We start from the raw sequence: 12,554 nt of genomic DNA, 5'->3' as shown, positions 1-12,554 counted from the left end.
TTGCTGAGGAAAGGACAACTTGGCCCATCGTGCTGCATTCAGTGAGAGAAACCTGATCCTGCTCCATTAAGGGGAGGAATTATTTAGGGTATAATTTGCAGTGATTACACACTGTTTGGTATGTTGTCATATGCCATGTTTGCCCTCCCTCTGCCAACACATAGACAAGGATGCGTGTTGCCAATTATTAGGTTTGCACCAGAGACAAACAGAATAGCAGCAGGATTAGCTGTCATTCATCTTCAATTGAAAACCTTTACTTGGCCTGTGGTTGGCTAATGAAATCCACATCACCAGAATTCATAGCATTCAGCTGGCTGCAAAGAGAAACCCTCAAGATGCTTTTAATTAGAAGTTGTGAATAATGGTCAACTTGTGTGCGTTTTACAGACAGCCACAAAAATCTGCATTGCCACTTTGAGGAATGAGCCCAGACCTGGGATCCACATTATGCAGACTTAAATTTCCAGGGGCTATATGAACAGGTGTCTAAATTCTCAGCTCAACAGTGGCTGCTAGTATCCCTCTTGAAAAAAAAAAAGATGCTAGATTATGAGTATGACTATGCATCACACCTGTGACCATATCACTTCATAAGAAAGACTGGTTTCAGTGCTTTCACATAGCATTTAATTGAATTAACAGTAAATAGTATTCTCACTGAAACAGTACTTCACTGTGTAAGTGAAATCTCTCAGGACTACGGTAGTACCCAACACATGCTAATGAGGAAGTTTTAAACTTCCCCTCGGTATTTATCTATGCAAGGCCACTATAGTTTCAGAACGGTTTATCAAAACAATGTCAGCCCTCCGGTTTAGCATTTTGACAACTAATGTATTTTCTAGGACTCAAAAGACACGACATCCTGCTATCTCCCCTCTTTGTTTCTACAAATAAGGTACCAGATCCTCTGAAGTTTCTTATTCCTTTTTACTTCTAGTGCTGTGGACTTTCTGTTCCTTGCAGACAAACCCTTACTCAAGCACAAAGCAAGCCCAACAAGATGGCACAGAACAGCAAATTAGGCCTTGGTTTTCAAACCAGGATCTCCATTTTGCTGGGTAGCCGCAGAGAAATGTGTATGTAATTCAACAGCTTAAACTCATTCCAGCCATTAGTCACTATGATTTTATATTATTGCTGACTTAGACTGTAAGGTATGTTGCTGCAACTGGGGAAAAATATGAATGTTGCATTTAAGAACTGTTCTGCTCTCTGTCCTTATCTATAAGTATCAAACAATGACCCCTGCACAAGCCACTCTTAAGTTACCAGAAGTAAAAATCATGACACATTTGTCTATACAGGCAGTTAATTGTCACCTGCAGAATAAAACCTTGTTTAGCAGACGTTCTGCAAAGTCTTGAAACTCAAAGATTTAAGTACAGTTATTACCACTATTGTGGTTTGTTGTTTTTTTTTACTGACTGCTGTTCATGTTGCACTTGAGAAGTTCTTCAGGGAGAATACACACAAACGCACACGTTTGTCCTACCTGCTTTGGTTGTCACTTTCAGCAAATAACCATCCAAATCGATCTGAAATTGTGGTGTCTCGCAAGGTAGTGAGATACGGGTCCCATTCCACTTCACTGTGAGGTGCTGCTGGAGGCTGATAGTGCTTCTGCCCAATACAAGGTCCACTGACTTTGTCCAGGAGAAAGAACGTGTCCGACGGGCATCGTTTTTTACCAGCACCTGGAAGGGCGAGGCAGAGGAGGAGCAGTCTTTTGTCAAAACGTACTGACATGTTCCCTGAAAGTTAAATGTCCGTCCATCAAAAGTGTTGTAGTGAGGGTCTCCAAATACAGTGCAAACTCCAGGCTCTGCAGGTGAGTGAGAAACAAAAGCGCCATATGAGGATCAATCAAAGTTTGAAAAAAGCAGTAGATAAGAACTTAAGAGGATGTCGCTCTCACCTAATCTATCTGCCTTACAAGGCCGATTTGGCTGATGCCCACTAGGAATACATATTTTTGAAAAACAGTAGCTTCATGGCTTTAGTAGAAGTCTTTCTCAAAACAGGTGGGAACCAAATGCCAATTGAGCCTTGGGGCAGCATAGGAAGGCCTGTAGCTCAGAACAAAAGACACATCTTCCCACCTATGTGTTGGTCCCTTAAACATAATATACCACCTAAACAGTTTAGTTTATTACAATGCCTGGGAAATTGTTCCAATAATTTCATTTCCAGAAAACACAAGACCCACAAGCAGAGTCCTGTGCTTGCAGAGCCCACATGTCTCTGGAGACAAGTGATGGGAGCCTTCCCAACTAGCTTCAGCTTTCCAAAACGTCTAGTCTAAGCAATTCATCTAGTCTCCCTCTCACTGACAGCAAGAAACAGACGTGACTAGAAAGTCTTCCATCTCACCAGTTTTAGACATTTCTTTTAATATGGGGGGAATTAGTCTCTGGAGGAGCCTGTGTTTCTGCTGCCAGCTCTAGGAGCACAAACAAGTATCTAAGACTATAGGCATTCCTCTCAGTTAAATCCCCCTGGGATGAGCTCAGACACTTAAGTTGTATTGTGGGAGCAATGCCTATTCTACTAACAGAAGCAGAATTCAAAATGTCACATGTATATTTTTGAGGCTAATTTTAATGTCACCAGTTAGGCAAGGGTGTTCCCCTTAAATGAATGGCTATTAGACAATTTTAACACAACCTGGTCTGTCTGTATTTTACATAGACACACTTCTAAATATTGTAAATTTATAAACTAGGTATATTTTTTCCCAAATTATCTGTAGAATTAGCTTCTTTAATTAGTGTTACAAGCTTTCATACATGTTGTCTATACACAACTGACTTGTAGTAGCTATTGTTGCCATGCTACCAAATAAAAGCCAGTAGTATGTGACTAGCATGATGCAACAACTCTGTAAGGGCATGCTATCCCTATCAATCATTTGCATCATTAAAAATGGAAGATTTCTTATTGCTGTTTGTAGCCATATGCAGCTTCAAGAAGCCACAGATGAAAAGAACAATGTTTCTATACTCAAGTCAATGGTGTAGAGTTACCCTGCTGTTACCTAGCTGACTTGCCTCTCAATCAGAGACCAGCAATTTATTGCATTGCAGCCTTCTGGTATAACAATAGGTCCTAACCACATCTCGTTGCTGCTGTTCCTGGAAGAAGGAGTCTCAAGGAACAGAAATGCACACTGCTATTACCAGCTGGATACCCATGGGCTGAGGCTGTTTTTGCAAGAGGAACCCTGTTTTGAGGGGGAGAGGGGACATCATGCAGTAACAAAATGTGACTCAGTGATCAGAGAGCTGTAAACTGCACTAATTAAAAAAAAAAACCAAACCACAAAATTGAATAAAACCCAATCAAGGAGGGGCATGGGGAGAAATAGAGAATACAATGTGTGCACTGAAAAAAAAAAATCTAACTAACAATAGCTCTCCTGAAAAGGCAGCTAAAAAAGACAAATTCAAACCTACAAAAAAGAAGGGGACATAGATCTTATGGAGAAGCAGGGAATTCATTCATTGGAGTGCAATGCAGCTCTGGCTATGCAATACACCTTTCTCAGCAGGGTTTATGCTAAAGCAGCTATAATGTTTCTGGTGTTTTTCTAGCTGTAAAGAGCATTCAAGGATACTCAATGAAGACACAGAAAACGGGGCTGAAGGGGACCTCAGAGGACATTACCTTTACCTTCTTCATCTGTACTTCAGAATCACCTGTACCTATGTTAGTCCTGACAGATGTTTATCTAGCCTGCCCTTAAAGAGCAGGAGTAACAGCAACTCCACAACCACCTCTGCAGTGCTCAGCTGCCCTTACTGCAAGTAAGGTCTTCTTAAAGCCTAACCTCAGTCTCCCTCACTGTGTGGTAAGGTGCCATCACAGAGGTGGTACCTGGCAGATTTGTACTTCACCCCTAACTTGATGCATGCTTCTTTAGCTAAAAGTCACTAACCAGTCTTGGCATCATTATTATGCCTCTTTACCACGTCTGGCAACTACGGACCAAAAATTTCAACTTCTCAAGAACATCATGTTGACAGCTCCTTTAGAATTCAACATGAACATTTGATCAACACCTCTGGAAATCAGGCCCAACAGACTTTAAATAGAGCCTGAAAACCAAGATATTTAGATAAAGATATTTAGATTTTTCTTTTAAAAACATGCACTTCTGTGAATCTCATTTTCCTTATTGATACCAATGAGGACATAAATAACTGCTTTCTAAAGTTCATAAAAAAATTAGTTGATTCTTCATAAACTGGCAGGAAATGTATAGATTTTAATTACAAACATAAGTTTTGCCAGTGGGAAAAAAACCACTGTAGATTTTATATGGCAACCATCTGACTTTACCATTACTAAATCTAAGATGTTTCTGGCTTCCTTATTTACTCATGTAACTATCTGCATGATGAATATTAAGATACATTTTATTATCTGCTCAGATGCTATTTAATTTTTTCAGGCTTTACTTTTTCTTAAAAATAATGACAACTTTTCTAAAAGCAAGGAAACTATCAACAAAAATATCAGCCAAAACATGAGTGAAGATTTCAGAGGATAGAACTGGTTTTTATCTGTGTTTATAGAGGCCAAGTGTGTGGACATGTTACACATGTTATTAACTAACATATCAGGAAGGGGAGGCTGGTTCTTCACCTAAGCAAGTGGCTAAGAGGCAAGACACAAGAGCAAAAAACAAAATTTAGAGATGTGCAACTAAAATTGATAGTACCAGTGGGATCCAAAGGAAATATTTATTTTTAATTTCTAATGTGTTATGCAGAGTAATGTTGTTTTATGTTATGTTACATCATGTCACATCACATGTCAATTTGATGCAGTGCAGTTAAAATAAAAAAAGAATGTGTTTTGGACTGGATAGCTGAACGTCTGATCCAAATGTCACTGTTTTCTTTAATAAGCAAGGAAATGGGGCAAGGAAAAAATCTACCTAAAAACATTCTGAATAATTGATTCTCTGATATCACTATGTATAACATTCTTGAAAGGTTTGCTAAAATTGCAGGGTTTAAAAAAAAATCCACACCCTGCAAGAGTGTGTGTGATAACTCAGGCATTGCCAGTAGGAAGAACTGGTCGGCCTAGAAATAAACCTTAAATACTGGGTGTAACAAGACTGCAAAAGACAGGCAACATGAAAAGAGTTCCTGCCATATTTAGGACTTGTATGTTTGCTTCTTTCCCTCTACCCCCCTCTGCTCCCTCTTTCTAAAACAAAACAAACCAGTCTTTCCTTTTGGATGAAATCTACTGGAAGCACTGGTCCTCTAGTTAGGATTGTGTGTGACTTGGTCCTCTGTCAAGATGCAATGGATGGAGAGGTGCTGCCGCATCACCAAAGTTACTTTCCCCAACGCTGGAGTTTGAATTTTGCTTGTGCTAACACAGTGTAGAGTCATGGGTGATGGTTCTTCCCCTTTTTTCCCTACAGCAAATTGTTCCCAGATTATTGTAGATACTCCTAGTGCTTCTCAGCTGTCTAGAGTAAGGTTAGAAAAGGGCAATTATATACGATATTTCCCCTAAAACTCCACCAGCCTCCAACTATTTTCAGTTTAGGAACTTTCAGAAGTAGGCATGGCTTCTCTTCACTAATAATCTTTGATAGACTTTTCTGTGAATTTGTTCCATCTCCCCTTGAATGCAAAAATGCTTTTAGCATCCATCCTCAGGCAAAGTGCGTAAAATACCACTGCTTGATTTGAACCTGGCATTCATGATCTTTGATGTTTTCTTCTGCTCATCTACACATGAACATGAAAGGAAATATACCCATTCCCTCTCTGACCCTGAAAAACAGATTTTTCAAAGGAGAACTTCAGAGCTATATTCAGGAGGCTGTGATTTGCAAAGCGCCTAAGACACTCAACTCTGATTAAACATTATTGGGAAATAACACAAACACCTCTAAACCTCATTTGGAAATCATACATTTAGGCTCCCAAATCAATATTCAAACTTCTGGCTTTCTTAAAGGCTTCTGGGAGCTCAGCAGTTTTCACATTTGTTTCTTAAGCAACTAAATATGGACTTCACACTTCTACATTTGACAATCTTAATCTATAAGTGATTCATGCATTTTACTCAGCTCCCACCTAAATCTCTACAGCTTACTTGCAAACTAATAAAAATAGTATTCAGGTGCTAAAGTGAATACTATAGAACTCCTTGGCACACTTTCCTTGCATTTACAAATCATGTCCCCAACTCAAAAGAAATAATGACTTTCATTAGAAAAGGTAACTGGGAAGGTAACTGTTGGCAAGAAGCACTGTTTTCGAAAACACATTTATCTGTACCAAAAAAAGGAAGCTGAAAAAGCAACAGCAAGGAAAAGAACATTTTTACATTCCCCAAGTCTTAATGTACTCTCACAAGGAAAAAAAATTACTTTATGAAATTACAAACTTTTTTGCCAATATAGAGGAATAAAAGTCTGAAAGACAACTGATTTCTAGTAAGTAGTATGCTGAGTAAAGATAAGAACCCCTTATTGAAATAAATAGTTGCCACGAAGCACCCTTCTGCCTTTCACCCAATGCCTCCACCCACTACATAGTATTTAGCCTTTCTAGGAAGGTGATATATAGATACCACTTGGTGAAAGCTAGACAGTTAGCACACACATTCTGACCAGCCAGAGAGAATGAGTGTATTGGCCGGGCCATTAGCACACTTGCAGTTCCAGAGCAACCACAGGATATATTGTCTCTAGCTGGGTTTATTATTTGTTGGGATATAAAGGAAATGGGACACAAATCCATAGGAAACCAGGCTCTGTTAGCTCTGGTGCTCATGGAATAGCTTGTTTTATTTTTTCAGGAGATCAGAGCAGTCAATTGAAGTCCAAGATGTCCAGATGTCTGGTCACACTCCTCTGGGTTTGTAGCTAGTTAAGAGTGGCCAAGAAAAATATACTTTAAATTATAACTAAAATTGGTTTGGACACTTTCTAAGTAAGGAAAGGGAGGAAAAAATACAAGTTTACTAGCTAAGGGTGTTCTCGTTGCACACCTATAATTCAAAAAGATCTCAGCTTTTTAAAAATAAAATGAAACTTTGAATGCAATTAGCTCCTATGCTGAATTAAGCCCTAAATCAAACAGAACACATTATTAACTTTTGAAAACAGAATAGAATTTCATTAGCTTTTCTGTAAAAAATGCATAGCCTTAGAGCACTTTCCTCTTAACTGCTGCACAGTGCAGCTTGATATAATATACATTACAAGGTGTGGTGTCAAAAACTCCACAGGAGTCTTTATGGTATATTTCATAAGTAAAATTGCTATTCCAATTTGTCCAAATACATATTTATACAGTAGACCATCATGGCTGAAATGGCTGAGGAGGTAAATCATGAACAGCATTCCAGTATGAATAAACAATTACAGTCTTTTCGTTTCTGTATTTCTCCATGGCAAGGAAATCACGCAAGGGACAGGACCACCAGGGGCCTATGTGGTCCTTTAGTCCCAACTCCCTGTTCTCAGAGGTACCTACCATGCACAAACACATCTTTTTTCCTTCTTTAACACTTTTTTTCCAGTATTTCTATAAGAACACATTAAAAGGATGCAGGAGCAGGTGGAAGTACCAGCCATTTACTCCTAAGGTCCAAATGCTCTTGAGTTTGGTTTAGCTCCACTGGCTATTTTGTCAATTAAGAAAAGGTGCAGAACGATTTGTGACGAACTCTGTAAAAAAACAACTTCATCCATAAAGTCTCACTATGGCTTGGGTATGACTATATTAGGATTATTGATCGTGATTAAAATATACCTGCCTGGTTGCAGTAGGGAGCTTTCATACTGCATGCTCTAACTTCAGCAAGGCCTATCAATTCTTCTTTGTCAAGAACAAAGATTTAATCTCCACTGTAAATTCCCATCTTTTTCTGGAGTTGAGAGCAGTCTGTCATTTGAACTCAGGTTTAGCGTTTTCTTTTTTTAATATGAAAATGACCTGGGTCTAACATAGGATTACTAATTTATGGAATTGACGTCAGTGGTGACTTTTCTAAATCAAGTCCAAAAGAGTACATTTCATTACATTTTTACAGCAGGATAAACTACACTGTTGAATTTTCCACTGGTATGACCACTGTGTTTAATTAGTGATAACTGTACACCAGCCATGGAGCTTAAACAGCAACATGCCAAAACTAACCATAGTCAACTTCAGCAACAGTAGACAAAAGAGACTCCTCAGCCCTTTAGGAGATGTGGTACTTTTTTCCTCTGCAACAAACTGCTTTGAAAATAATCCTTTGATTATTTTTTTTTTTCAGTTTAAAGTGTATCCGTTAACAACGTGACTGGGTTTGACCCACTTCATAGAAATTGGCTGCATTTAAACTGTGCTCAAAGCTCTCCGGTGTACAGTATGTTCTTGTACCTCCTATGTTGTTTTTACTTTGGAAAATTAATATCTGCTGGATTGCCAGAAATGTCTGGTGTGTTATTATGTGGAGAGAGGATCAACATGAGTGGGTGGGTGAGGGAAAGGGCTGTGCACATACATCTTATCTCATCAGGAATTGGCTGAATTAGCAAAATTTGTAATTATTATCTGAAATCCTTATGTCTTTTGCCTCTCTTATGTCCTGATAAGATTTACAGCACTTCTGGCACAAAGGTGGAAGCAGTTACTGCAACTGTTAAAATGCAAATGACTACCACTGCTGTATGACAGCGGGCATTTAAATTACACTACCTTTTAAAAGCTGGGAACAGCCTCTTAATAGTAAAAGCTTAGAATCAGTTCAGTATCAGCTCTCCTCAGTATATTAAATGGGTCCATAGTTGAGACATCTCTCCAAAAAAAAGCAACCCGCTGTTACACGTGCAACAGAAAAGCATGCCACTGCAGGACAGCACAATGAACCTCCCACTCTCACAATCAGTCAGTGCAATGCAGACAGGTCCCATAAGAAGAGGCTAAGGGAGTAAGGGAGTTTATCATGAAGGCTTCAAGGAGCCCAAAGTGCAGTCTGCCAGCACCTAGGAGAAGGTTATTGGGAAGACGGAGCCAGGCTTTTTACAGATCTGTGGGGCAGGAGGACAAGCAACAACAGTCTGCCATTAATTTCATGTCTTATAGTCATGACAATATAATCAAGAAGTTCTGACTTTTTAGGTAACCTGACTCCTAGATTAGTTATTTTTACTCCAAAGAAATCTATTTTTTGCCTCCTTCTCCCATGAAAAAATTATCAGAAGTCATCATTTCCTAGCAGCATTTCTGAAGGAGCCACTGTACTGTCTTCTTTTACCCCTCACAGTTGAGGGCGTTTCCTCCCACTCTCATATTATAAAAGGATGAATGGGAAAGGTTAAATAAGATAGAAACAAAAAAACAAAGGCAAGATAGAGATCAATAAATTCTTGACACTAATGACAGGTCATGTTCAAGAAGAACAGCAGAGGTCTATGCAAATTTCTTCTCCATTGAAACTCAACTAATGAGAAATCAACTGCTGGTCACTTGAATCCCCTTTAATTTCTCCCTCTGCTCAGTATTATTTCAAGTGTTTCTGAGGTTGCCATTTGTATTTAATTTCGTTTTTATACTGAAGACTTCCAAATTAGATTTATTTTATCGTAAGTTACATGTTTCAAAATAACTGAGCTGCAGAATGGAAAAACAAGTACTTAGCATATGGAGTTTATACAATGCAACAGCACCCACAGTTAAGTCAACCAACAAAACCAATTTGATTTTAGACAAAAGAATAAGAAACACTCTCCTCAAAAAACTTTTCCTTTTTTCAGAAGCCTTGCTATAAATCATGAAACCCCATTTTAGCAGTCTGTCCCTATTTGGTAAAATACTTGAACATGTCCTGAAGGAAATACGTAATTGTATCCTGTTAACTTCAGTGAAGACAGGTCTCCCCACTGATAAATAGGACAAGCTTAAAGATAAGTATTTGTGTAAGTGCTTTGCTGACTAGGACAGAACACAAGTAAAGTCATAGGATGATCATTCCTGAAAAAAAGGGATAAAAAGATGATGGTTGAGCTAAACAACATACAGACAGAAGGACAGCTTTCTAATGTACTTTCCTCTGCTGCCCCAGACTGTGTCTCAGATTTCTGCACACCTTTTATTAACTCTTACAAATCGTGTGAAAAGATGTTCAATTATATAAACACATAGCTGGGCTGTTATTTACAGGTACAGAAGGTGCCCAGTCCTAAAAGTTACAAGTCTATTCAATTGCTGATTTTATTACCCAGAAATTTCACAAGCCAACTACACTCTTCAAAAAGCAGCACCTCAGATTTGACAAAACTAATGTCATTTGGAAAAAAAAAAAAAAGAAACAAATAAAATACCCAGACATTTTATTTTAAATTTACAGATTTATAGGAGACAAAATCTGTGTCTAGCAATAATCACTTGCCCTTTAGCCACCTCTAAAAAGAAGGCAGAAAGCAAACATACCTGTACTACATTTATTTTCTTTGAAAGAATAAAAAAGAATTTAAAGTATGTGAAGAAAGAACTTACTTTCAGTGCAAATAGGACAGCATCCTTTTCTGTTCAGGATTTTACCCTAATTGGGAGAAAGACAGGCTGATTTAATGAAAGAGTTTTTGGAGCAATGACTCTGTTATGTTGTAAGGCTGGATAAGCCTTTGAAAATAGTTCAAGTTGTGTTTGAACTCAATGCCCTGGTTACAGCTTCAAATATCAGGTGCTAAAAACAGACAGAACTATTCAAAGAGCTTCCTGGCAGTCTCATAAGAAATGAAATACTAAAAGGGTTCTCTGTTACCACTTTTCTCTTTAGAGAAAGTGTGAGAGAATTTTGGACTCATGTATTCACGGATATCTAAAGCAGACTAGTCATGGGGTTAACAAGATCTCTACCCTCTCCCTCACCTCCCAAAATATATACAATACATTTCCTACGCACACCTTTTTAATCGCCACACAGAGGCTATCTGCTCCACACTTCCCCCACATCATTCATTTCTCCTACAAAAATGAAGGAAGGAGTGAGGCACTAGTACAGATCTAGTCTGGTCGGATTTCTTTCATGGCTGAATCTTGTGGTATCTCTAACCAATTCATTTTACCAGTCATGGACCAGCCTCCCCAGTGAAGTTAATGGGCACGTATCCAAGGACGTGCAACATCTAAAAGCAAATAATTTGGTCTAGTTATAATAACATGGACAAAAGATTTGAGTCTTTATTTACCAGACTACCCAGGTCAATTTTATTTATGGTTGTGTCTTATAAAAGGCTGGCTAGAAGCAGGAGGCATGTCTCTGTGTTTTCATGCTCCTTTTCAGTCTTCATCAAATTAAAAGATGTTGTATCTGATTTTACTTAAATTCCCTAAAGCTAACCATCAAGCTAGAGAATAAGCCTGGAAAATTTCAGAGTGAAAGATGTGTTTTTCCAAGTAAAAACTGGCGTGAGTTTTAGTAGAACTTATGGTGATATTGGAACTCACCCCACATAGAGGGAAAGAAGAGGCATATGGAGCTGTGCTGCTCCCCAGCACCAGCCCTTTGCTCTAACAGTAGTGGAACACAGAGAAAGTCCCCTTTGTGGGACCACTGCTTCAGTTCCCCAACAAGTAGGTGGGCAAAGAGTGGCCAGCAAGAGTGAGCAAATGGAGCTGTGCTACTCTGCTAAATCAATGTTCTCAACAGTGCAGAAAAGCTCATGAAAACAGGCCAGGTCTATGCAGAAAGTGGGGAAGTTGGTATAAGCAGCAAGTCTTGTTGCTGACTGCCTTTCTGCTTACTGTGCTGCCAATTTTTGACAATGTGGGGAAATGAACTCCAAGTATCTGCCAGGAGACTGGTGTGGAGCACACTCCATCCCGCTTGTGCTAGATGTGCCCAGATGGCATGAGTGAGAGCTTGGTGATGAGCATGCTCAGGTTCATCATCTGCAGGGCATAAAAGTTCAGTGTAAGCTTGTCTTTGAATGTGCATCTGCATATGAACAGACTTCCAGCACACCCAGACTTGAGTAAAAGGCTGGATCACAGTTTCAACAGCAGTGTGGGCAATGCTTAGATGCTTATGACATCTGGCCCTAGAGCAAAGAGAATAGCAAAGGACAAGGCTGCAATAAGGAGACCTGCCAAACACCTGCTAGGACAAAACACGTTAAAGGAGGAATTGTTAAAACTACAAAGAAATTTGGAGATGGGCAGCACTTACTTGTACAAATGGAGGATGTGCAGCTAAATGCCACACACTGCACTGCATGGCCTTACCTCTCCATTTCAACAGAAGAGTTGAAATCATCAGCCAAGCTGGAAGTGGCAAGAATTCAAGTGAAATTGGAATCTCCAAGGCAGCCTGCTGAGGCTGGTTACTTGAGCCACCATGTTGGCCCAAGATCCTGTTTTTGTCTTGTAGAATAAGGAAACCCATTATTGCTAACATGTGCTGCAAGAGTTCATTAGCATTGAGGGTTCCCTTAGGAGTGGGCTAAGTGATGTGATCCCATTTTTCCCTATGAATATTTATAATCAGACCACATTTGAGTCTATTTATTTTCTGCGATT

General features: G+C 39.1%; 1 protein-coding gene across 1 annotated transcript in view; it reads right to left on the bottom strand.

Moving 5' to 3' along the window:
• Positions 1-12,554, bottom strand: part of BMPER (BMP binding endothelial regulator) — a 152,049-nt gene that overhangs the window by 50,850 nt on the left and 88,645 nt on the right. Inside the window, exons 11-12 of the mRNA XM_069859833.1 lie at positions 10,530-10,575; positions 1,499-1,828 (exon numbers count right to left, since the gene is read on the bottom strand). Of these exons, the coding sequence (XP_069715934.1) occupies positions 1,499-1,828; positions 10,530-10,575 (376 nt within the window). The remainder of the gene's footprint in view (positions 1-1,498; positions 1,829-10,529; positions 10,576-12,554) is intronic.

Source organism: Phaenicophaeus curvirostris, chromosome 6, assembly GCF_032191515.1.
Source record: "Phaenicophaeus curvirostris isolate KB17595 chromosome 6, BPBGC_Pcur_1.0, whole genome shotgun sequence".
Classification (NCBI taxonomy): Eukaryota; Metazoa; Chordata; class Aves; order Cuculiformes; family Cuculidae; genus Phaenicophaeus; species Phaenicophaeus curvirostris.
The sequence above is the reverse complement of the archived record's forward strand: the minus strand, read 5'-3'. Positions and strand labels throughout refer to the sequence as shown.